Source organism: Phalacrocorax aristotelis, chromosome 4 (assembly GCF_949628215.1).
Source record: "Phalacrocorax aristotelis chromosome 4, bGulAri2.1, whole genome shotgun sequence".
Classification (NCBI taxonomy): domain Eukaryota; kingdom Metazoa; phylum Chordata; class Aves; order Suliformes; family Phalacrocoracidae; genus Phalacrocorax; species Phalacrocorax aristotelis.
The window spans coordinates 57,067,492-57,094,220 of NC_134279.1; the positions used below are offsets into that span (position 1 = coordinate 57,067,492).

A 26,729-nucleotide genomic window follows, 5' to 3' on the forward strand; every position below is an offset into this window, starting at 1 on the left:
TTATTTATTGAGTGACTTTGAATTAAATTTGTGGTGTTTTATGCTTATCCATCAATAAGTTCTGGATTCTGTGTTGCGCTAGCAAATAACTTCGAGAGTGCTGAACAAAATTATGTACAGTCATTCTAGTTTATACAAGAGCTTTGTAAATAAACTTTTTGATTAGGGTAATAATTGCATTCCTTTGATACTAAAGCACATTTTTTATTGGTTTTGGCCCTGTAGTGACATAAAATAATAAAATATCAGAAAGTATGGTCCTGAATATTAAGAGGAAATTAGTTTTGAAACTTGCCATTTCTGCATAATAAATTGTCAGAGTAGTATGATGTGTTGGCATTTCCTACTACTCTTTTTAAAGTGCTGACTTACAACTTTTCTCAAGTCAGATGCTTTTCTGTCAGTGGGAGCATGTAAGAATGTATGTCATAGAATCTGTTTGATAATTCAGCTGTGGTTAAATATTAGCTCAACTCTGGTTGAATATCAGCAGTTTTGCAAGCCACAGCAGAGGAAGCGAAGTCTTGGAATATAGTCGCTCTTCTTTCTGAATGGCAGGTCTTGCTAGTACAGTATTACAGTTCCTGTCTGAAATGCCGTAACTGCTGTTTTACTCTTGCTAAATATAAGACTTCAAAATTATTACCAAGAGGTACTTCAGAATTTGCTGTGACCTTTGGCCTTTAGGCCAAAAAGAGTGATGCTACTTTTGATTTTAAGCACTGGAACAACGCTTTTCTGATAGCTTAATGCAATGGACAAACAAGAAGCAAGTTGGGTGAATACGAGTTTAATACCTGTAACACAGCAATAACTGCACTTTATTTTTTAAGAGATTAGAACGATTGCTTCATCTGAAGGTCTTACTTTTATTCTTCACACTGATTTTTCATAATCAGAATTTTGTAATGGCAGATGCTTTGCTGTTCTCTGTGTGTATTTGTTGGTTTTTATTCTTCCTGTCTGGATTCTGTACTTCAGGTTTTTATATCTTCTTCTCTGTCAACTTTCTGAATGTTTGGGTCAGTGCTCTTCTGTTCTCTTGGAACCTTCTAATGGATTACAGAAGGGCAACCAACTCCTTAATTCTTGCTGTGTGTTATATGCATCCTTTTCAAGTACACCTTTATCAGAAATGTAGCTGCTTTCACCAAGAGATGGTCTGGTGAAATTTCCCTTCCATCTTAAGTATGGGTATGCTTTATTTTTTTCTTGCAGTTGTAGACAATATTTTTATGACAGGTTGGTCTCTGCTTATTTGATTAATAGGCTGAGTTCTTATAAATTGGTTTGATGCCAGTGGCTTCTTAATTCTGGAGGAAGAAATATAGCACTTAGTAGCTTTTTTGCAAAGTGGTGAGCTTTTACGTAGACCTGCAGCACTGAAATGTGAGGTTAGTCAGCAGTAAGCCTTAGCTTACAGCTTAGGTTTTTAAAATTTCATAGAAAGGTAGCTCTTAAAGACTGGGGGGGTGATGTAATGCAGTTAGGGTCCAGTTTGTGATTGTAGTTTGATAGATGTCCTACTTCATATTTGAAAGTGAATACTTGAAATGATACAAGTCTTGGACGTGATTTCCTGTAAGGTGCCAGATTGCATCTGGCACTGTAATAATGGGACAAATCTGCAGCCTTATTTCTGTCCTCTTGACTGTAGATTGGTAGGCATTTCAAATTAATGTATGAACTACCATAACGTTAACATCCTTCCTTGTTGTAAAGCATATCCCTTTTTAATTTTAGTTCCCGGCATTGCTTTCAGAGGTTTGAGTACCAACCAGTTGTTGTGAAATTCTTTATTCTCCTTGTGTAAATAAAACACAGTGAAGACTTCCTTGCAGGTTATATTTGAAAAAACTGACTATAATTAAATAAAGCTTTTGATGATTTAATCTGTTTATGCTAAATGAGCGTGGGTGAGACATGGAAGAAATTGGTAACATTTTATGATCGTTTTCTAAAGATGCAGAATACAAACAAACCCTGGGAATGTGATAATTTTTAGTTGCAATTCTAGTGAATGTTTTGTGTATGTATATACAAAGAGGAAAGAAAAATTTTATCTGTTGATACTGAGCTTTCTCAGTATTGGTCTAGTCTGTGCGCTCTAGTGAATATATTCTGAAGTTTAGGCAAGGAGATGATGGCATGTGTAACTGCAAAAGCTTTCAGTGTAGTATAATGCACCTAGGGCAGGAAAGCTGGTTTTACTGAAGCTGCAGAGTATAGAGGGATATGTGTGAGGCTCAGAACTTAACTTCTAAGATTGCTTTTTAAGTGAAGATTGAAGAAGGTGAATTGAAGGTAGTAGGAAGTGGCGCAGTGAGTGTTTACGAAGCTTCTCAGCACCTTTTTGCTGTCATTTTGATTAAAGAAGAACAAATGCTGTAATACTGATATATGAAAATAAATGTCTATAGTTTGGCAGTTATCTTAACAAACAGGCAATATATAGTGTTTAGTGCCTGCTAACACTTGCTTTAACTCTACCATTGTCAGTGTTCAAGGCTTGTACTGGCAGGAGTAGGGAAGTGATTGTGCCCCTGTACTCAGCACTGGTGAGGCCACCTCTTGAATATTGTGTTCAGCTTTGGGCCCCTGAGTACAAGGGGGACATCAAGTTGCTAGAGTGTGTCCAGAGAAGGGCAACAAAGCTGGTGAAGGGTCTGGCAAACAAGTCTTATGAGGAACGGCTGAGAGAACTGGGGTTGTTCAGTCTGCAGAAGAGGAGTCTGGGGGGGAGACCTTATCGCTCTCTACAACTGCATGAAAGGAAGTTGTAGTGAGGTGGGTGTTGGTCTTTTCTCCCAAGTCACTAGCGATAGAATGAGAGGAAACAGCTTCAAGCTGCATCAGGGGAGGTTTAGATTGGATACTAGGGAAAATTTCTTTACTGAAAGAGTGGTCAGGTATTGGAACAGGCTGCCCAGGGAGGTGGTAGAGTCGGATCCCGGGAGGTGTTTAAAAGACGTGTAGACGTGGCACTTCAGGGCATGGTTTAGGAATCATGGTAGCGTTGGGTTGATGGTTGGACTTGATGATCCTAGAGGTCTTTTTCCAACCTTAATGATTCCATGATTCTATAAGTTTTTAAATGAATGCTTTAAAATTAAAGTAGTACATTCTACAGATGTGCCAACTCTTTCCTTATTTCCTCAGGTTGGTACTTTTGACACAGTAGTCTCCAACTTTTCCACCCAGGTGTTCTTGCAGGAGCTGTATTTCATGTTTGCTCCTTCATCAAGCAACTAGAAAGTAAATGTCCAATGCCCAGAATGAAGGTATGCTTGCCACGTGATGGATTTGGGCTCAGTCAGGTATAAAAATGTGATTGGATGTGCACCTGTGGCTTGACTGAAAATAGTAGTCTTAAAGATGTACTATATCCAGTTGCGTTATAGGGATATACTCTGTAGAGTTGTGTGCTGGAGGTTGTGCATAGCCAGTTGTATGATGATTGTCACTCCAAGGAGATGTAATAACAAGAGTAGGAAATAGCACGCTTAGTCTGCGACATGTGCCTGTGTGGTTCCTTGAGCTGAGGAGTATCGTGTGGAGGCTTGTTCATGGGGGCCCAGCCTGTTAGGCTGGCTGCCCTTCCTCTGAAGCATCTTCCTGAGATACATAGTGAAGCTTGAACAGAAGTGTGGATGTCTGACTTTCACTGGGGAAGTTGGAAGGAAAGAAATAGAGAAATTGCAGTGGATGAAGGTAGTAGTGGGAATTTCCTGTGTAGTGATGGAATCTGTGAATTCTGCATGGCCAATGGCATGAAATTACAAGTTTCTGCTGAGTCTTTGCACAATATGTGGAGACTTGACCTTGCCAAGGTAGTGTCTGAAATACATGTTCTGGATATAATAGGTAAGAGGCTAGGGAGTGGGCCAAGGGACTGGAGGGTGACTTAGATTTTGTGTAACTTGTTTGTAAGGATTTATAGAACATGCTAGAAATAAGCTTTTTTTCATGTACAACCTTAATTATCTGTGAAATGCATGTGCATTCTGATGTATTCAATTGCATTCTAACATAGTTTTTATTCTATGTATCTTTCTGATTTGGCATACAGAATGAAAAGTGCTTATTTAACAAGCAGCTATTCACACCAAATTATTGTTATAGTTTTAAAACTTTTCGGTGATTGGTGTATGCCATACCTGTGTTTACTTTACAAGCTCCAGCCTGAATAGATTGCTCAGGCCTGTTGGTCATCAATGTAATGGCTGAGTGGTTGACAAAATATTAACGAAAAGTCTTGAGAGAGGAGAATACACTTGTATCCCCTTATACAGATGACAGTGTGATGCAGGTTGGTACAAGGTTCCTCATAGTTTACAGAAGAATATACACAAAACTCAGCTTTCACTGACTAGTGGAGGCAGGTGCTGTGAGTGTCACTAAGTCTAGTAATACCATTTCAAATTAAGCACATGTAAAATGAAGAATATACTGATGTTGCTTTTCTGGGAATAATCTGGCTAGTGTCATGCAGAAAATTCGTAGCACGTGAATGAGTGGTATCCCATTAACCAACAAATGCTTAGTGGCCTTGGCTTCCAAGAATCACGGCCTTCCAGCTCAAGATTGGTCCATGACAATGAGCAAGAAATCAAGTGAAGGTGGCACCAGGACTGCATGAATTAGCAAGGAGCCCCTGACAAAGCTCAAGTGTAAAAAAGGAACATACAGAGTGAAAGCAGGGACAGGTAGCTGTAGAGGAGTATAAATGGACAGTGTTAGCTAGCAAAGCCAAAGCCCACCTGGGGTTTAATCTGGTGAAGGGCTTGTAGAAGCCCTTCTTGTTCTCCTTCAGATGTAACAGCAGGAAGATGATGACTATGGGAAATGTGAGCCTGCCTGCTGAATGGGGCAGGGAACCTAGAGACAAAGGACACAGGAGAGGATGCAGTACATAGTGCCTTCTCCACTTTGGTCTCTACTGATAAGATCAGCCTTCAGGACCCACGGATTCCTGATACCAGCTGGAAAGTCTGAAGCAAGAAAGACTTAGCTTGGTGGAGGAGGACCATGTTGTGGGGACACTTAAACTGGGAATACATGAGTCCATGGGATCTGACCAGATGCATTCATGAGTGCAGTGGGAGCTGGCAGGTCTTACTGATAGGCCACTCTCGGTTACCTTTGCAAGGTCATGATGGTCTGGGGGGGGAGGGGGTGTTCCTGAGGACTGGAAGAATATAATTGATCTCACTGTAGGGTAGCTTACATTAGTTTCCTACATTTGCTTAGTTCTAACTGTGACAATTAATATTCTATGAGTATTTCTCAGAACAGGTGATTTGTGGAAATAAATAGAATTAGTCATTTTGATTAAGATAGCTATACTAGACACTTTTTAAATTTAAGTTCATTGTTTGGTCATCCTCTTGGTGAGCTGTTTTTCTACCATTGAGATTAATGGTTAAATTTTCACAAAGTTTTAATAAGAAATTTACCTGTTTATGTGTTCTTTTGCAGACTTTAAATTGTTACACTACTACAGGTATGTGTGTGTAACACTAGTTTAAAAGAAACACAAAGTGGGAAGTGTGTTGTGTATACTGGGCAGATGTGGTGCAGGAAAATAGGTAAAGTAGTATGGAATGAATTGTATAAAGGTTATGGTAAATGTCCCTTTAAATAGTTTATTCTCTGTTAAATTTGGCAGGGACCAACGTTATGTTCTACATGCACAACTGTTGAATGATCTGTATACAATATAGAGATATGAATTTTTAATGTTTATTTATCAGGTAACTATTTTTAATTACATGTTGCCTAGAATTACTGCTGTTACTGGTATATTCATTAACTTCTTGCCTTTTTCTTATGTTAGTGTTAATGTCGTTCTCTTGGTGTCTTCCTTTTTAAACATTTATCTACCTCACTATTGGAAGTAATTTCTGCAGTTTTGCAGATTTTTAACTCCAGATCACTCAGCTGGGAGAGATGAGATTGACCTTCTGGGGGTTCTCGGTTTTTGGTTTTTTTTCTTGGTGTGTCCCCCCTTTTCTTTTTGTTTGTATGCTCACTTCTGTGTTAAAATGCATCAGCAGATAATAGTTCATTTGATACCGCCATGAAGCAGCACAAGATATTTAAGTATACTCATTAATTCAGTAGATTTTAGTCATTCATTATCATAGCTTTACAAAGCATCTTGACTATATACTTTTTTGTGTTTTTTTAAATGATCATTGCTTGTGAGAAATGCATTGAGTTCACATTCACAATAGATTTATTTTTTTTTTGTCATTAAGTGCCTTGAATCTTGTGTATATGTGTATATAAATCTATTTATATGGAGAACCATGCTGTGCTTTTACAGGCTATGAGAAGACAGAAGATGTTTCAGAGAAAACTTCTCTAGCTGATCAAGAGGAACTGAGAACTATATTCATCAATCAGCCCCAGCTGACCAAATTCTGCAATAACCATGTCAGGTATTAACTAGTGTTTTTTAAACACATATTTCATTTCAGAACATTGCATTTTGCATAGCAAAAATGAAGAAAAGATTCTGTTTGTTCTACTTCTGCCATTTCCTCTGACCACTAGTTATAGCCTCAGACTCTGGAGAGGGAGGTGAGGTGAAATGAGGAGAGCAGCAGAGCCGTTTCAGTTACAAACCTGACCTTCCAAATTTTTAAGAACGGAATGAGGAAGGAATGGATGCTTTACAGCTGCACCATCAGCATGTCCCTATTGTATGGATTTTTTCTTCAGCTTTCAGTTCACTTGAGGTTCAGTTCATCTTTGAATGTATTTCTGGTAGCTGGATGCCAATGCAGATGTACTTCACTTGATCATGGCATTGTTTGTGCTTTGGAAACTCTTGTCTTTTTCAGTCAGCCAGCTACAAAGATGCTGTGGTTGCGTATGAAACTGGTTTTGAATTTCAAGGTCAGGTTTTTGGACTCTGCTGATAGTTTATGCTCTGGTTTTTTGTTTGTTTTTATTGGATGTTAAGTAATACACAGAATACTCATAAGTAATTTATGTTTAGATCTGATAACATCCTCAGTTCTGTTGTTAAAATTCAAACTAAATGAATAGCAAAGATATCCCCGTTGCAAGTAGGTGTGTTTTCTGAGGGCACATTTGATAATATGCAGAAATTTTATAGATGTTGAGAATAATGTGATGAGGTTTTTTCCATGGACTTGAGAAACTTCATAATGCTTTTTGATTGTGTATGCAACTTGTCTTTTCTGTCTTTTGCTTTGTTTCTTCACAGTGTTGAGCTTTTTTTGCAGGATACATTTATTCCCCCTTGAAACTGACTTTTACGCAAAGTCGAAGCAAATATTACTAACTTAAAAAGAGGTTAAAATATTCTTACAGGTCTTTTGCTTGTAAGTTTTTGGTATGGTAATTTTCACTATTACTGTTCTAGGACCTTAGATGGTAGCAGTCTGTTCTTAAATGTAAGGCTGACAAAGAGCTGGGAGCTCAAACATTTTGTCATGATGGCTTAGCAGAGATGATTACGCTGGGATAAGATCTGTTCTGTTCTTCCAGCCTAGCAAAACCACACTTAATATCCAATATTTATAATTTTAAAATTAAAAAAGTGAACTTTCCAATCAGCAAAGGGTATAGGGTTTTATTTTTTAATAGATTTTTATTATTTTAATTCTGTCTAAAATGCACCATTTCAGTTTAGTTGATCCCATTGTTAGGATTTTTGCACTGAATCGTGTAAACTCGTACACAGCATGGAAGCCCCACAGGTCTCAGTCCTTGCACCCTCCTTGTTATGCTTGCTATAGCTTTTTCCCCAAGAATTCTGTATGAACTGGAGCTGTTGTGCAGAGTTACCTGCCCAGCGTACGCTGTGGCTTATGGGGCAGGGTACTCCCCTGGGCCTCAGAGCTCTGGGCCTGGGGCCTGCCCTGCCTGTTCCCTCAATGGTGGTGTGACCACCTGGCTGCTGCCTTTCTTTTTTGCCTCTCCTCGTTGCCTGTAACTGAGTGACAGCAGGGCTTGACTGCTTCCCACAGAGCAGGCAGACATGACAAGGGAACTTCTTGCCTCAACATGAAATCTTGTGACAGTTTCTGTGGGCTGCGGGCACTTCCCTGGGTTAGCCAGTTCGTGGACACCTGGAGGACTCTGTAGAAGTCTTTCAGTTTCTCTTTTAGACAAAACGAATCTGTTTGCTAGGACAGAAATCACAAAAGGTTCTGTTTTATTTGAAAGCTTGTGTAACTGAGAGGGAAGGAACACATCTGAAGAATTTTTTTTGTACTGTAACAATAGTGAATGTTTTTGTCTTTTTCTCTTAGCACTGCAAAGTACAACATAATCACATTCCTGCCAAGGTTCCTTTATTCCCAGTTCAGAAGAGCCGCTAATGCATTTTTTCTTTTTATTGCATTACTTCAGGTAAGATCCACAGTAAGATGCTAATGTTTGAAACTTGTTGAAAGAACATTTATACCATAGACAGTGTTTTGCAGAGATCCTGAAGTTGGTGTACTGTTCTTTCTGAGCTAGTTAGCCTCTCAGAATAGCTGTATTGTGTAGACGCACCTTTAATAAATGTTTGGGTTTGTGGGTTGGTTTTTTTTTTTACTCTTTGGAGATAACACAATATACACAAAGAGTTTTCTGTAAAATGGGTCCAGTATAGTTGAAATACTGTCAGGTGAAAAAGACTGTTGTGACAGGAAAATCCCATTTAGAAAATATCTGGTGTACACAGAAAAATGTTACCTGTAATTGGCATTTCTCGTAATGGAGGGTTCTGCCTAAAAACCTAAACCTAAACTTTATGAACTTTAATCCTGTAGTCTGTTCTGAGGAGCAGGAATTGCAGCTGAAGGGAAGTGATTATTTATTCTTAAAGTGAAGCTGACAAGGGTTGAACCAGCAGTGGAGTTCAGTATTACCACAGCTATTTCCCATATCCCAGCTGGTTAACTGTGCTGGTCAGGAAGAAAGCACACATTCTATACCACCACTGCAGCTTCATTCAGTATGTTTGTAAAGGGCTATCCCTGACCAAGCTTACTGAGAAGTACATAATGTTTTGCAGATATATCAGAATATTTTAATTTGTTGGTAGTTCAAGTTGCTAAAGCAGATCATGGGGTTTTTTTTCTATAGTATTCTACAAATAAAATAGCTGATGATGAATGAAAATTGAACTGTGGGCAGGTGCAGTGATAATTACCATTGGCTGGTTCTGTATTCCAATCATATTTGATAAAAACACGTTTTCTGCATAATTTCTAGTGCATTTTTTAGAATGTGTTGATTTGTCTGTTGTGGAGATCATTGTGTCAGGAATTGACATACCAAACAAAAATTTTGCACATATGTATACTTTTTCCTCCCTCACTTCAGGTGTTTCATCAAGTGAAAGTTAATCGCTCTGTACTTACTCAGGTTTTTTTTCTTGTGCTGTAAGTGCTTGGAGCAGTTTCTTAGGATACATCTGCACAGGGAGCTTACACTGTTTTCTGGGGGTTTGAAAAAATCTGAAGGTTAGGGTTTCGTTGAGTTGTCTGCCTGCAAACCTGCGGCTTCAAAATAAACATCCTTTTGACCTTATCTGGTATCTCAGGCTAATCCAGTGCCACTGTGCATGTCAAGCTAGCGACACAGAATATGAGGTTTCAGAAGCTGCTTGAGGCTTGGCATGACTGGGTGAGAGGCTGCAGGTAGGTGTGTGGAGTGTTAAGGAAGTGGAGTGTTAGGATGTACAAGCCCACCATCTCCTGTCAGGCTATTGGTAAGACTGCACTGGCAGGAGTAACAAATATGGGGTGGTGGAACCAGAATACAGGCTGGTGGCCCTTTTGCTTTCATATTTTGCCTGGAAAATAATGTGTAATTGGAATGGGGGAGTTTGGGCATACATGTAGGGAGGAGTGAAAGGGTAAGAATAGCTGGAGAAGTGATAAATCCCTTTCCCTTGTAGCCAACACATAGGCACTTGCCCAACACTAACTTTCTGCCTGGTTTCCATTTAATTGCTTGAAAAATGTGGTCTAGAGTAACCTGGAAAATAGATCCGTATTGGTCTTGCTCCAAGAAACAGCATATGTACATGTAACATTCTGTTTTCTTTCGGAAGCACAGTGTGGTGGCAGTAAAAAGAAATGTATATAATTCATAAATAATGTTGGCTGTTTTTCAAAACATTTTATGATAAATTGAGGGTGTCCTCGAGCTACATTGGGGCACCACTTATTAGTGTACTCTGTTCTTGCAAAGATCTCATTATAGGCATATGGGCTACATTGCCTATTACAAGTGTGTTAATGCAGCAATCCTCTCACCTGTCAATGTTGCCATTAAGAACTCTAGTCAATATAAAGGTAATTATGGATAACCATCCACGTATATCACATATGTACCTGCATCTTGTCAGCATTTACCTTACGTACACATTCGCATGCCTTATCTCTGCCCATACCTGCTTAGCAAAAATGTGTTTCTTACAATAGTCTGGCAGAAAGCAGTTATTTGAAATTTGTCAATTAATAACCAGTATGATACAAAATATTTCTTAGAGATTAAAACTGTAAGGAATTAAAAATACCTTGGACTTGTGTCCATTCTAACAAAAATCTAAAGTGAAAAAATTAGTTGTATTCTATAAATATGTATTTTAATTTAATTAGAAACACAGAAAAGGAAGGTGAATATTCTGCAGATGCTAAAACCTCTGAAAGTAACTCCACTGAATACTATGCTATTTAAAATGCAAATGTTATTTTATTGTATCAGCTGCTTTTCAATCGAAGACAGTAACCGTCTCGGAAATAATCAGCACCATGTCTAAAAAGTGAATCCAGTTGCTTTGCCTGTATTTGCACAGAAAGTACTGCTTCTTGTATTAAAAATGTTTTCAACCAGCGATGCAAACACATTTTTTTCTTTTTTTAATAGCAAATACCAGATGTATCACCAACAGGCCGTTACACAACATTGGTCCCACTCTTGTTTATTTTAGCTGTAGCTGCAGTGAAGGAGATAATAGAGGATATTGTAAGTATTTAATAGCAATATTTTGTAAATAGCTTTCAAATTTTTCATAGATGATATTACAAAAATTTTGTTGAATAATTCTGTGTTGAACCATTCTTGCCTTTTGGATGCTTTTGAAAACTTATAGAGCTACTTCAGAAGATGAAATCTTTAGAATATGATGTTATGATTTGAAAATGTGTTTACTATATATACAAGTGACAATAAAGTGGCAAAACAGTGACTGCTGTGTTTATTATATAGATTGTTTCTAGTCAAACAGCTTTCAATAATGAAGTAAAAGCATATTTTTAAAGTGTGAACTGGAACCAAAGACTCCACACAACCCAGTCAAGTCCAGAATATTGCTGATTTTCTCAAAAAAGGGCTCTGCTAAAAGGAGATTGGAAGGTAATGAATTAATCTCAGGTGGAATCTATTTTAAAACCAAATAATCTTTACATATTTATTTGGTTAGAAATTTTTTTTCTTCCTGCATGGGCAAGAGCAGAGTGCTTTACAAACCCTCTAATTGTACTTGTGAGCGGGCTTTAAGTTCAGTCTGTGAATGAGGTACTAGACTAACATTTTATAGAAAAATTGTGATAACTTCTGGCTTTAGTCACAATGAAGAATGTAGGAATAAAAAGTCTAACTTGGGACCCTTTTTGTTTTTGCATTTTTATTTGAGGTGCCTTTGAAAGAATAGATAAGCCCTCAGGAACTCAGCTGAGGATCTAGGAGGCTGCACAGTCTCAAGCATCTTCACTTGTCCTTTGTACCTGAAACTGGATGGATTTTTGTTTCATGACTAAATAATTCCTAGACCTTTCTAAAAAGTGTCTTTTGACTTGCTGCTGGAATTATAATGTGACACTTTTAGTATGTTTAGAACAGTAATCTTATTTGGTTTAATACATTTTAGATGAATGAGTACAGGTCACTAGAGTGCCACCTTTAAAGTTTTAAAAATGGATTTTCCCCAGTTGTCAAATCCAGGTCCAAATCCAGATCCATGCATCTGATGAATCTCTTTATTTCTGAAGTCACATGCATATAATCCTTGGTTTCATTGTTGTGACTTTGCACGGTTTGTAGACAGCAAGGGGAATGTGCCTTTTTTAGTTTTTCCTGTTGCTTGAGCCCAGTGCAATTTACGGTTAGTCTTTCCTCTCTTGGTGCTAAGTGGGATCTGCTGATGCCTGATAGCCAGGCAGACATGGAATGTTTGTCGTTGTTAACCAGGTGCCCCCACCTATTCCAAGCTTTCCTTGGCTCTCTCCAGTTAGTGTTTGTGGTAGTGGTTGTTTTGGTTACTTCTTGCGTTGAATGAGAACTTTAAAAGAGCTGGGATATTGTCATGGCTTGGAAGTGTCCATTCTGACTGCTTCTGCTTTGTGGGTAGGGAAAGGAATTTCAGGCTCTGCTTACTTCTTACAAAAGATTTTGGGGTTTTCCGAGTACCTTCCTGCCCGCTCTTCACTGGAAGCGTATGGTAGAACTTCTTTCTTAATTTGCATAACATAGTTGAGTCTTTCAGTTGATGTCTTGATTGTCTCTTGATTTACCAAGTCACTCTAGATGCTAAGATTTTCTTCATCCCCTCTTGTTCTGTTTTAGTTCTGCCAGATATGTTATGTGGAGGTGTCATGATCCACTGTTAGGTTGAACAGTTTGGCAGAGGTTAAACCCCCTTGTTTTCCAACCAACCTCAGATAATTCTGGGAGGTTGGGGGCGGCTGGGCTTAACTTCTGATTAACTCCAATGTGTTATCGTGACTAGGCTCCTTTTACGTTCTTGGAAACAGAATTAAGACTCAAAATGGAGTCAAGTGCCAAGTCACTTTATTTGGCCAGAAATAGGTACAGGAGAGAAAAGCAAAGAAAGAGGAAAAAAGGTGAAAAAAAGAACAAGAGGGAGGGAGAGAGTGGGACTGTTGTGATACCTATCACCACGGATCTGCGGCAGTCTGTCCAGTCTGGGCGTGGGGGGAGTCCGGGCATCCGATGCATCTTTGAAGCTGGTGGAGGGGAGGATGTTCCAGAACATGCCCCCGTCATCTCTGCTGGTTTCGCCTTTTATAAGGTTGCTCTCTTGCATAGTCAGTAACTGTCCTGCATACCCCTGCCTCCCATTCAGCGGTGGGACGCATGCCCAGTACTGTTACTAGAGGGCTCTTGAAAGTTCTAGAGGGTCTGAGCCCCCCCCATATGTTGCCCATCAGCCTTGGGCCCAGGTGTATGCGCAGAGGACACGTACTCCGAGATAACATTCCTGCCGGGTTGACCTTGGTGATGAAACTGTTCCGTTCAGCTGCCGTAGTGATCAGGCTTTAGTAGTGAAACTTGCCTGCCCACAATGTTGAGACAAGTTTCTAGTCCCTGACAGGAGGACAAGAAGTTAGATACATCATAATATGGCAGCGTTCCTGATTTTTTTTTAAATTTTTTGTGTTGTGGGCTGTTCTCTTGATTTTTGGAACAGGTTGCAGGTAGTATAGTCTTTCCTTGCATGCAAATAGTAGATTTCCTGGGAGCATCAGACTTACTGTGTTTGAGTGGAACTACAATGTATGTGCAGAAACATGATCAAGAGGAAGAGAGTGGTGAGCTGTAAAGAAGCCCTGAAATGGAGGGTGGCTGGTCATGTGCTGCCCTTCCTGCTGATACAGTCAACTCAGTCTTCTCTTCAGTTACCTCTGTGACTAGATGGTAGGCAAGATATATTGTCCCCCTGGGTTGCATGAAGCTCCTGGGCCACAGCGTTGGGGGGTCCTGCAAGAGACAATGATGTTTCCATTAAATGTTTTTGTTCTATCTTGCATTTCTAGTATTTGCTACCCAATAGTCAGCTTCTCCTTAAATGTCTTTGTTGCTTTCTCTTTACATAAACATAATCCTTTTTAAAAAAATACATAAAATCAATTCATGTTCTTTTAGGTATTTTTATCTGTTCTGCTGTTAATGCTTACAGACTTATACCATCTGTCAGTGTCTAGACAAATATAAAAGTGAGGCTGCTTCTACTGTACAAAGTGTCCTTTTTAAAATTTTCCCATCCACTCGCTTTGCTTCTATGTCATTTGTTTCTACCATTTGCTCTTTGCACCTTGAAGCGTACAGTTTGCCATGGGGAGGAAGGCAGGGAACAGGTTTAGTGTGTTTTGCATATATCAACTAAACCAGTATGGTTCTCATTACCAAATGCCACAGAGATACCAAAAGGCAACCCAAATACCATTTTTCCTTGTTAGGTTTACATTGTCTCAGTATGTAGTTAATTCCTGCCATACTTAGTTGAAACTGAATGAGATGAAGGAGCTGATTGGGAGAATTTATGTGCTAATTTAAAGGCTCTCTATATGTGTATGTGTGTATGTATATATAGATGTATATCTGATGGTAACATCACTAATTTCTCATTTAGACAACTGAGTTTCACAGACTGTAGTCCAGATAAAACAATTTGCTTTGTTTTTGTAGTCAAGCAGGTATGGAATTTAATGTTGCCTGCTGGTTATATAGTGCAGGAACATTTGGCTTACTGGTAGCTGTACTTTTTTTCCTGGGAAAGCTGATGATTTGCTGTGTAGTAAAATAGTCAGTGTGGTTTCCTTTAACCTTTAATTTTCATTATGTCTTAGATGTCTCACTGTATAAAGAAACTAAGATCTCCATGAATGGTTATCTTCATCTAGTATTAAAGCAAGATTAATTGGCTTTTGGATGGGAACCCTATATATTGATATCAATAAATATACTTACCAAAATAATACTTTTAGCTCAAGAACCAAATGCTTCCTTTTCTGGAGTGAAATCCCAAGGAGCAGAAGAAGTTAGCAGGAGACATTATTCATGAACAGCATGTGTTTTCCATATATGCTTCAGAAGTGCCAACAAAATTTGTGACATGCGGTGCTAGATTATCAGCTGTTTCCAATGACTTTCATAGCTCAGAAAGCTACTGACATTAAACTGTTACTTTTCAAGCTGGAAGAGACTCTCTCTGTGGGCAAATAAACACCTGCTTTGGTCAAGTTATTATGCTTTCCCATTGATCAAAAGTTATTTATCTGTAAAATCAGCCATTTTTTTGAAAGGATAATCTGCTGATAATCTGTGAAAATTTAGTAAAAAATAATACCTTAGTCTTTGCAAAGTGATAAGGTGGCCTTTTAAGAGCTGCTAGCACAGAGTTATACCAGCATTTTATTAGAAATAAATCTAAGTAGCTTGACTTATTTTTCTTTCAGTTTACAAGATTGCTTCTGATTTTCTTTGTATTTCAAAGGCATGAATTCTGTAGCTTTACTCAAAAAGCTTACCTTAAACAGTTAATTCTATTTAAATTAATTTTCCAAATCATGTTCCTGCTTAGGAAGAACTGAGTTCATTACTGTGTTCAAATTAGAAGTCTCCTAAGCTTTTTATAGCTAAGATGGGTTTGATTATATGTTGAAAATACTGTGGTTAGTAGCTGTATCGAAAGATTTCTTTCAAAAGGTTTCTCACAGCTATATTAAAACGAAGGGACATCATGGCCTGTTTAGGGTGGAGGATGGGGGGTGTGTGTGATTTTTTTGTTTGTCTGTTACTGTTGCTGAAGTCTGCAGGCACTTGTGTGGAAGTAAAGTCATATGTTTACACAGCCATTGCTTGACTTTAGATCTGTATGAGACACTTGTATGAAGAAAGATTTCATGATCTTTGGTCTGGTAGAACCATCTCAGAGTTCTGGGAAAGGGCAAAGTTATGTTGTACAAATACACTCCTTCCTCTTATAAGGAGCTTGTTTAGATAGCAGTTGCCCACATGAGAGGACATTTTAGTACAACACAGCCTGGAACTGGGTATGACTTTCCTGATGATCATAACTATGCAAGTAATCCATAGTCCTGTTTAAAATGTTTTTAAAATCAGTTTATTGAATTGATGAGTGGGGGAGGGGATAATACATGTGTGTTTTATCTTAAATGTGAAAGCTCTATCATGTCAAGAAGTCTTTTAACCACTGTGCATTTTTAATTTAGAAAAGGCACAAAGCTGATAATGCAGTGAACAAGAAGCAAACTCAAGGTAGGAAATTTTTTAAAGCCTATTAATTGTGGTTTGGGGGGTGGTTTTTGAATTTTTTGTGAACGGTAATAATGTAATCTGAAATGCTGACAGGTAATCGAGTGGGAAATTGCTTCTGCGGATTACTTCAAAATTTGGAATCTGAACGGCTGAAATAATTTGCAGTCATATTAGCCCCACAAAATGAAATATGTTCTAGATTAAGTTTATGAGGTTCCTATGAAACTTAACATTTATTCATTTAACACAGGTGATGCTGTAGCTGTTAACAGACCATAATCACCACTATATTTAGTGGGCCTAGATTATGATGAAAAGTCTATGCATTTCTAAGAACACAAATCATAATTCTTTTTCAATCAGCCAATCTTGAATAATTTGATTTTTGAAAACTTTGCAATTGGAGGGAAAAGTCATAAAATGGAACTATCTTTCTATGCTGCTTCAAAACTCTGAATAAAGATGTGTGGAGTTTTTTGGTTTGGTTTTGGTTTTTTAATATGAAATCAATGTCATGGTTTGATTAGAGATAATGAGATATTTAGCCAGTGTACCCAAACTAAAACTTTGGAATGTAAATTTTTTTAAGATTTTAATAAAGAAAAAAGTAGTATTAAACCAAAGGATCATTTTAGATCAGAAAGTGAGGGAGGTGTTAGCTAATATGTCCTAAACATGTTTATCTGGTAGGAAGTCCAAGTTTAAGTTCCAGCTTTGCTCTTCAGCTTTTCTTAGTACCTATTCTGAGTTAGGCAGCTGGTCCTGTTTTTATAAACAGGAGGAGGGATGAGCGTCAAGTATATTTGATTGCGGAAAGTATGAAAAATACCATAACGAGGAGAATCTTACATGGAATCTTTTTTTAAAAAAAATTCATCAGAATTGTTTAGCACTACTAACCACTGGAAATGTGTCTAATTCAAAAATATAAATTTTAAAGCCTACCCAAATTGTACATAAATCTCAGTTTACTTTAAAATTTATGGGGGACGGAGGAGGGAACATAAGTTATGAAACTACTGAGCATGTAGCTCAACAGGAGGTATGGAGAGATTATGACAGGGAGACAAATCTATTGACTGAAGGCACTGGGAATAGAAATCTCCAGAGAAGTAGCCTGAAGAAACAGATAACCTCTTATCTCCACATAAAAATCAAAGGAAAGCTTAAAGTAGATATCCAAAATTCTTTCATCAAGCATTCATAGCTTTTAAAATTACAAACACCGGTTTCAGGTGGCAGTGAATCTTGAAGTGTCTTTTCAGTTTTCTTTTTTGTCCAGATTGTACAAAATTTTAAATTAATAAAAGACTTGTTTTACTGTCTTTCCTGCTGCTTCGTGGTTACCTCTCATTAGGCTCTTTTGGCGACTGTTCCTAAAATTCCTGAATGTTCCATGTATGCAAAAGAGCATCTTGGAAGTTGAAAGTGTAACGGGGATACATAAAATATCACTGGCTCTGAGAAACAAGTTTCTTAAGCTAGTGTAGAATTTACATAAGTACAACATTGATCCTAGTGTACTTTCAAAAAAATACTTAAATGTATCATCAAATACAGTCTGTTGCCAAAGCAATGATTAACAAGTTAATCAGTGTGATACTCCCTTAGTTTGAGAGAACTGCTAAATACATGAAAACAATCTGAAAAGTAGTGATGTGCATAGTACGTTACATACCCAGCTCCACCTTCGGTTGTCTTAAACATAAGAAATTGTTAATGAAATGACATGTTGCCATGGTTTAACCCCAGATGGCAACTAAGCCCCACACAGCTGCTCACCCACACTCCCCTCCCAACCCCCCCTGCAGTCGGACTGGGGAGAGAATTGAAAGAGTAAAAGAAAACTCGTGGGTTGAGGTAAAGACAGTTTAATAGGTAAAGCAAAAGCCGTGCACACAAGCAAAGCAAAACAAAGTAGTCATTCGCTGCTTCCTGTGGGCAGGCAGGTGTTCAGCCATCTCCAGGAAAGCAGGGCTCCATCACGTGTAACGGTTACTTGGGAAGACAAATGCCATAACTCCGAATGTCCCTTCGCTTCCTTCCTTCTTCCCCCAGCTTTATATACTGAGCATGACATCCTATGGTGTGGAATATCCCTTTGGTGAGTTGGGTACAGCTGTCCCAGCTATGTCCCCTTCCAGCTTCTTGTGCACCCCCAGCCCACTCACTGGTAGGGTGGTGTGAGGAGCAGAAATGGCCTTGACTCTGTGTAAGCCCTGCTCAGCAGTAACAAAAACATCCTTGTGTTTTCAACACTGTTTTCAGCACAAATCCAAAACACAGCCCCATGCTAGCTGCCTTGAAGAAAATTAACTCTACCCTGGCCAAAATCAGCACACATGTGCATAGATAGATTCTGTATATGGATTTCCCCTCATCTGTGTGTTCATTAAAAAACATCTGTACAGTTAACTTCCTAAATTCCCATTACTATAAAAAAAAACCTTTTGCACAGGATTTTGATTTATTATGCTGCATTAGGGATGATTTTTGTTACCTCAAGCTGCATACATACACAGCAGGACACTGTCAGACACTCTGGCATGATGAAATGTGTATTTCTACAGTGTGGTGAAGTATTCTGTAGGGCAGATGGACCATGCTTTTGAAAGTTGTTAGAGACAGCTGAAAAATGGGTGATAGAAATATGAAAGCCAGGCTGCAGAAGACTTTATGGCACAAGTCACTAATCATTATATAAAAGGTGCATAGCAACACCACTTCTTTTTTTTTTGTTCTTACAACAAAATTGATTTAATTGAATGTCAGTGTATGTTAATTGTGCTTAAAGCTTATTGGATCAAGCTAGTGTTAGACTACTCTTGAGATTTCAGGTGTCTCGGCATGTTTTAATCAGTCTGACTCATCCATTTGTGAGCTGATTTTAACCAGCTAAATCATGAGGAAACAAATTCAGAAAGAAAAGCTGATAGTTTCCTTCCATTTAGTGGATTAAACTGGCTCATCAAAGGGTCTGACAACCACCAGAGGCAGCGGGCATTAAGCAGTGAGGGCACGCACATTTGCATGGGGTTAGGGCAGAACAGGACGTTCCCTTTGCAGTGGCAACGCTATATTAGGTTAGCTTGGCTGCATGTGAAACAGCCGTAGGATGTATTTCAGCAGTGCAAGTGCTTCTGCGGCCAGCACTTCTTCAGAAGCCCCCGGCCACCTCTGGCAGCTTATTTACATTTCAGACTTTCAGACCTGCAGAACTCCACTGGCAGTTATTCTACTATAGCTCTTTGTGAAATTTAGTCATCTGGATTGCTGCAAGGTATATTTTCAATCTTCATCAGTTCTTTCATCTGGTAGATACCATGGCCCCTGGCCCCACAGACAGTATTGCTGACACAAGGGCATGGAAGTAGGTAGTTGGTGGTGCAATTATCAAATGTCTTGAGTTCCTTAGGACAGTATTACAACCAGTCCTCGCTCTGGATCTGTAGTTTTCCTAGCGAAGTAAAATGGTTTGTCAAAATAGATTTTGTGTAACGATCAACTGATTGGTGAGACAGTCATTAAAATATCTTGCTTACTGGCTGAAAGGGAGACTGCTCCATTTACCATTGCCCTGACCATATCAGCGCTAATAAATCTGGGGGAAGGAAGTGTAAGAGAATTTACCTCTTCCTAAAGAATTATTAAGCATGTTAGATAATGACTTACAGAAATCATTGAGATATACAGAAAGAGGAGGTAGTCTGGAGAGAACCTCAACGAAGACTTAGGTGTAAAAGCTGTATGTATTCCCAGCTTTTTATCTACTTTTTTGAAACTAATACATGGTTGCATAAGAATTGGGTCCTGATCAGGTACTTAGATAAAAATCCTGACAGTCTGAAAACTGGGAGACACAGTGAAAGAGAATGTCTTGGAGCTCTCTGAGTATTGATACATGGCAATATGTCTTCATTTCATTTTCTTTTTTACACCGACCTTCAATGGCTTTATAACTGGTGCTAATAAAAAAAAAAAGTCACCTTTATTAATCTCTGAAAACACAATCGTGGCAATTAACTGGCAAACAAGGCATGGTTTTTGTATCATAGTAGCAGTACTTAAAACTAGAGTACTGGAGCGTGCTTGCAATACTAATTGCTACTGCCAGGGAAAATCTATACTAAATCCTATGCTAAATGGCATGGGTTGATTTGGGGGATTTCCAGTATATTTATGGAGGAGATGACTGCAATTATCCTAAAGTTCTCTGACATATCAAAAACATTAAAAACAGATGAATCCTAAGAAACCTGTCGGCGACCTTTTATTAATCTTTCCTGTATGAACCTCATCAATATTTGAACTGAGAAAAAAATCTTGACTTGAATTCGCAACTTCTTTACTTTGGAACTTTTTATTCCAATTACTTTTTTTTTTCTTTTAAACACCACATTATCATACAATTTATATCAGATTTAGTTGATTCTCAAACCCTGTAAAATGTTCTGATTGACTTTGTAGTAAGATTCTATGCTACAAAAAGTGTTATACAGAATAAGTGCTGTGTAATTGAAATGCTTGACCTTAATTTATAGAAACAAAGCATGCTGTACAATATTGTGTAAATGAGCTGTGTCTGTATGGCTTTTCATAAGGAATCTAACACATACCTGTATACTGCAGTTAGATTGTACAAATGGAAAATTCTTTCTTTTTTCCAGTACTACGAAATGGTGCCTGGGAGATTGTCCACTGGGAAAAGGTGTGTGTTTACATTGGTGGCTTTTAGAGCATAATGCAGATTTAGTATTTGCATAATTTCTCCAAGTAATTGCCATTGGTAAGAATTGGTATGATGGGAAATGTATAATTTTTTTGTATTTTATTTTTTATTTGTTAATACTTGTCCCTTAAAATGTACTTTTAAATCAAGTCGGTTTTGATGGCATGAGTCAGGCAAAACTGCCGTTAAATGATGGCCAGTTCAGTGAAAAATAACTTGAATAATATGACTGACATGGGAGTATTTGTATATGGCAAATTTTACAGTTCCTTAGTATTATTTGGTGTGCCAAGACAGAAACTTCTTTCTGGAATCTAGTAACTTTGTGTATTTGCTGAACTTTGCCTGAAACCATGAGAACTTTAAAGACCGTTACGCAGTAGTTAGGAAGGGACTGCTAAAGCTAACTTTCAAGGCCTAACATAACATAACATTGTTATGCTGTCTATCTAGTCCCTTAGTTTTATTGGTTTCCATAACTGAAAGCTTGAATAAAATTTCACCCACAGTAATTTGGAGGCAAGGTTCAGATGAACTTGGTTTATACGTGATGCAACAGAAATGTGATCTTAAGGGAGATTAATTTCTTCTTCAACTTAACCTCAGTCTTCCAAGAAAATATTTTACAATAACTAGCAAAAGTAAAGAACTACATAAAAGTCAGGAGTAGGCCTATTAAAGAACAGATTTCCAAAGAATTCCAGTGACCTTTGAGTACCTAATACCTACTCTGTGTGAGTTTCTAACAGTCTTTGTAGCAAATTCAGCAGGTAAATATTTACTGTGCTTAAAACAAAGGGATAACATATTTTGTTTGAGACCATTAACCAATTCCCAGTTTTCTTTCAGGTAGATGTTGGAGATATAGTTATAATAAAAGGCAAAGAGTATATACCTGCTGACACTGTACTGCTCTCATCAAGGTAGAGATGCCCACTGATGCTTATAGTGTAGAGGCTGGTTTCTCTACCCTGCATTTATTTATTTATTTATTTATTTATTTATTTATTTGTGATTGCTCCAAGGAAATAAGGAATAAACAAAAATGCTGCTGCTCTGAAATGTAGTCTTTTGTTCATTCAGGCATTTATCATTTCAGGCAATGTTTCTTTTAACTGTGACAATTACAGTTTTAAAATTACATTGGCATTCAATTTACCCCTAAGAAAAACATTATATTTTTTTGTTGTTGGATATAATACAAAAAAGGCTGATTCTCTGTTTAAAAATTGGTCAAGTGCCGTATTTAACCAGGTTGGCTTTTTGATATGTACCTAACAAATTGCATCCTACAAATAAGTTAAAATGGATATATTACAGGGAACAGAAATGGTTTTAATGGATATAATCGCCAGTTTGATAGTTGACTCAGGAAAAAAAATGAACAAGAGATGTGAGCCATCAAATTAGCATTGTGTTTATGAGCTGAACATTCACTTTATTCTCTAACATATATGAATAATTTCAGCACTGAAAAAAAGACAGAATTTATAGCATGTAATGCCGTGACTCTTTTCACATGGACAATCAGAGATTGTTTATCATCATTTCCTTGGACAATTTTATTTAAGAAATCCACATTTATGTGGAAGATGCACATTTTTCAACATCTGTTTGATCAGGTCAATAGACAACATAGTCCAAGAATTTTTTAAATTAAGATTGTTTAAATATGATCGATTGTATTTTGATTTACCACTGTAGGTTTACAGCGCAATTTCCATAATTTTTCCTGGCACAAGTGGAAGCATTATGGTAATTTGTATCATTATGGATTAGGTATAAAACCTCTATGATCCTACTGAAGTTCATGAATCCACTCATACGTACAATTAATAAGGTTAGGATCTTACACATTTCTGTGACAGACTGTGGTGTAGACATTGTTTATTCCATCTTCCATTGTATCTCAAAATCAAGTGTCGCTGTTTCTAAAACGCTTCTGTTAAATTATTATCAAGTGTGAAGTACTTGCCAGATAATACCATAAATTTTTCCCACAGTCTGTCTTCAGTACTGTTTCTCATAACTTCAGGTGTTTTTGTATTGAGGATCCTCTTTAAACCTTTTACTTCTATACTTCAAGAAGCTTTTATAAATTTTATTGGTGTCTCTCTGCCAAGGTCTTCATAGACAATGCACCATGCAGCAAAAACAGTTGTTCTGTTGGCCTGATAATAGCTTCTGTATGCTAACCCTAGTGTTTTGCAAGCAAAACAGATTAAATCCACTCAGAGCAGCTTCTTTATAATCTTCCTGAGTAAGCTCCTAAACTGGAGTCTTTGCCTTCACTGTTTTGCACTTTTGGATTTGGAGGATGCTTGCATTGCAGTGTTCTCCAGGTGTAGTTCACATAGAAAAACACCAACTGCCTGCAAAGCCTTCTTCCCAAGCCTTGTCCCTCCAGAAGGAATCGTACCTCACACGTTGATAAACTGAAATAATAGTCAGCTGCTACTGGACTTGTCAGGACTGTTACCTCTTTATTTAACCTGACAAGGACTTTACTGCCCTTGTCAGAACAGGCTGTCCCAACTATGACTAGTACTCACCTTGAATTTTCCTCTCAGGTTTTCGTCTAGTGTCCAGTTTGCAAAGCGGACTCCTTGAATCATGATTGCTTTTCTGGGCTCAGTTCAGACATTTCTTTCAGCTAAAACTTCCTTCTTAGTTATATTACTAGGGTCCTGTTGCAGTCCTCCTTCCAGGAGAGAAGCCTGTGCTACTATATTACCTCTAATTCTGCCTCCATACCGGCATGTGCTCTTCTTCTCCACCTTCCATCTCCACGTGGCCGTGCATGCTCCAGGAAGACAGTCTCGTCAGTTTTGCTTTCCAGATGTTTATTGATACCCAATTGCATTTTAGGTTTCAATAGCAATGCAAGCCTGTGGGCCTGGTTTTAATTCAAACTAATAATATTTCATTCTTTTTACCTGCAATAGCAGTTGCTGGAGAACAAGAGGACCTTGATCACGTTAGGAAAATATAATCTCTTACAGTGCAAGGACACAAACCTCTGAGATTTAATTCCATTTGGTTCTTGCTAATTCAATGTAAATTGAATTTTACACAGGTGAAGCAAAACACAAAATCATTTTCAGCATGTCTACGTAGAAAGACTCTTGTCACCTGACTTTTCAGAAAAGTTGGTGGAAAATCTTTTGTTGTGGCTTTTTTTAATTAATGTATGGAGTGGCTAGAAACTTTGTCAGTTGAGAAATAAGCATAACAGCTTTTTATTTTTACTGTACAATATCATTGTGTTCTGCAGCTTAGAATTGGTGCCTTACAGTAAAACAATCCACTCGAGTGAAAATGAAAATATTCTACCTTTTTCTTTCTGACCTGATTAAAATAGATTTTGAAAAAATTGTCATCAGACATTTTAATTAACATGTATTGTTTGTATAATAATTTCAAACTCTGTCTTTTTGTCTTTGTCCATTTGTTTGGTTTTTTTTTCCTGTCACTTATTTTTTTGTTCTAATCATTTTCAAACTGGGATGTGTAGGTGGCAGTAGGGGAAGTAGTGAAAGTGACCAATGGGGAACATCTCCCAGCTGATCTCATCAGTCTGTCATCAAGGTTAGAATAAAACTAGTTGCACAGGATACGTGTACGTGGGTCCTCGTATACCAAATATGAAGAACACTGCCGTGTTGATAATCTTTGCTTTGCTCTTCACTTTTCTTTGACAAAACCCACATGTTTATAAAATTACAAAGGGTTCGGCAGATGAAAGTACAGATCATCAAAGTGTAAATACACAAAACATTCCAAGAAATTAAAATGTTTCAATCCTCTTTGTTTTTACACTGTCCCCATGAAATTTTATCACACAAGTTGTCATTGAATAAACACAGTAAAACCCCAGGATAAATTTATGTTTAAATCCTTAGAGCAAATTAAGAACATACATGTTTATACCAACCCACTGTTTTCAGCAAAGAATATAGTTTAATGTTGGTAGGACTGGTAGAGGACCCTCTGCACAAACTTGGATGTTGCACAATCTCTGCTGCATGCAGTGGCAAAAGCAGCGCTGTTATTGTGTAGTGTGAAAAAATGCATGTTTCTTAGACATGTCAGCTTTCTGCTGTTGTCTGCACTGTTACCGCACTTTTGTTTTTCCCTAACAAATCAATGGGCCTGCCTTGATCTATCTGTAACTTATTTACTTTGGAGGTTACTGCTATCTGCTACAGTAATTATAATTAAGCATGTGTCTCACTTGAAACGTCTTTGCTGCCTTAGTTTGTTTTCAAAGTGCTTCACAAAAATATTGTGTGTTTTTTACTATTAACTAATAAAAATGTTAGAATTGTAATAATGTTTTATACAGGTGATTCCATCCAAATTATTTAAACAGAAGTTATTTACATTTTTAGAAGAGTTTGCCAAGAAGAAAATGCAAGCCTGAAAGGAATTTATTATAATTATTTATCATATTTTAATGCTAGAATCACCCACAGAACTTTATCCTGCAAGCGTTTTAAAACTAAGTCACTTATCAGTAGCCACACTTGCATTAAGAAAGCAAACTTTAAGAAACACCTGATGCTCAAATTTCATGCTAGAAAGAAGGAACATATTAGAAGCTTTAATGTGCTGTAGAGAGTAAACACTTATTCTTTGAAGCTGTAAGGGATTTTTATGACTCCTCTTGTCCTTTACAGGATCAAAACTTGTTTCTATCATAGATATAAGTAGTAGGTGTTTTGTCGTCATGTCCAGAAAATGTGAGCTGAGTGGAGTAATTCAGAAATCCTGACCTGTTAGACCTGTTCCTATTTACTACCTACTTGCAGAAAAATAATATTGTCCTTCTGTATCTGTTTTCCTAGTTAACACTTCTATAATGGTTGTAATATGTTTTAAAACCTAAAAGCATTTTACAAAACACTGCTGTGTTAGACATCAAAGACATGTATTGGAAAAATGAAATGTAGTAAGCCTTTTATCAGTATGTGTCAAATAGATGGACTTTTCAGGTAGTAATGTTCTGTATAAACTTAAAAAATTTGAATTTATAAAAAAGCTTTTTAAAATGCATAGAGGACAGATACATTTCAAAAACTGTATTATGTTATCCATAATCTAGACTTCTTAATAAGAGAACCCTTTAAAGAAAACTTTCATGTCTAATATACTGCTGGCTACAGTAGTAGGCACTATGAATGGATCACGTTTGTGCCTGCACCTTGTAAAAACACAAAAAACTTACTATGGACAGCATTTTTAGCAGTGTTTCATCTAAGAAGGTAGGTTTTGGCAAGCTTTTCTGAAAATGTAAAGTACTGTTGGTTTTAGAGATTTGGCTGTAAATTATTCTAGTTCTGAAAATTTGGTAAGAAAAAAAACACGATTGCATAAATAGCTATTCAAATATTACAGAAAGTTCATGGGTTTTGACATTATCATGTAAAATTAAGGATTTTTTTTTCTTAATAGTGAGCCGCAAGCTATGTGCTACATTGAAACATCTAACTTAGATGGTGAGACAAACTTAAAAATTCGACAGGTAGGAATTTCATTTTTGAGAATATTGCTAATATTCTTTTAGTTTATTACTGCTTATAAAACATATTAAATTAATGGCCTATTTAGAAGACTGAAATTTTAATGGTTTGAATAAAAGTTTTTGTTCAATTAATTAAGCAGAAGGAACAAACGGTTACTCCTTAGCTGTGCCTTGCCGTTGTTTTAGAGGTTTTCTTTGGGAAAATAGGCAGAAAGATTTCTAGTTTAGGTATTGGTTTTGGGTTTATAGCATAGATGAGGGAGAAGCCCTGCAGAAAGAAGCTGATAGTGTCAGTATTGTCCTTGAGGGGCAGGTAGGGAATGCAGTTCTTGACTGAGCATGCTGTCTGTATGCAGGAACTGTCTTGCTGAGTTTATATGATTGGTTATCACCCTGTCTTCATCATGATATTTTAAGATA

The 26,729-nt window shown here is 37.5% G+C and overlaps 1 protein-coding gene across 8 annotated transcripts in view; it reads left to right on the top strand.

The window, feature by feature from the left end:
* ATP8A1 (ATPase phospholipid transporting 8A1) overlaps positions 1–26,729 on the top strand; it is a 125,568-nt gene that overhangs the window by 5,190 nt on the left and 93,649 nt on the right. For 2 of the 8 annotated variants that reach the window (XM_075091580.1, XM_075091583.1), the window contains exons 1-8: positions 682–5,503; positions 6,329–6,443; positions 8,289–8,388; positions 10,903–11,001; positions 16,011–16,056; positions 20,724–20,764; positions 24,300–24,373; positions 26,240–26,309. In XM_075091580.1, the coding sequence (XP_074947681.1) occupies positions 5,419–5,503; positions 6,329–6,443; positions 8,289–8,388; positions 10,903–11,001; positions 16,011–16,056; positions 20,724–20,764; positions 24,300–24,373; positions 26,240–26,309 (630 nt within the window). In that variant the 5' untranslated portion in view covers positions 682–5,418. Of the gene's footprint in view, positions 1–681; positions 5,504–6,328; positions 6,444–8,288; positions 8,389–10,902; positions 11,002–16,010; positions 16,057–20,723; positions 20,765–21,634; positions 21,709–24,299; positions 24,374–26,239; positions 26,310–26,729 lie in introns of those variants that run through there. The other 6 variants (XM_075091585.1, XM_075091586.1, XM_075091579.1 and 3 more) reach the window with 5 other exon arrangements.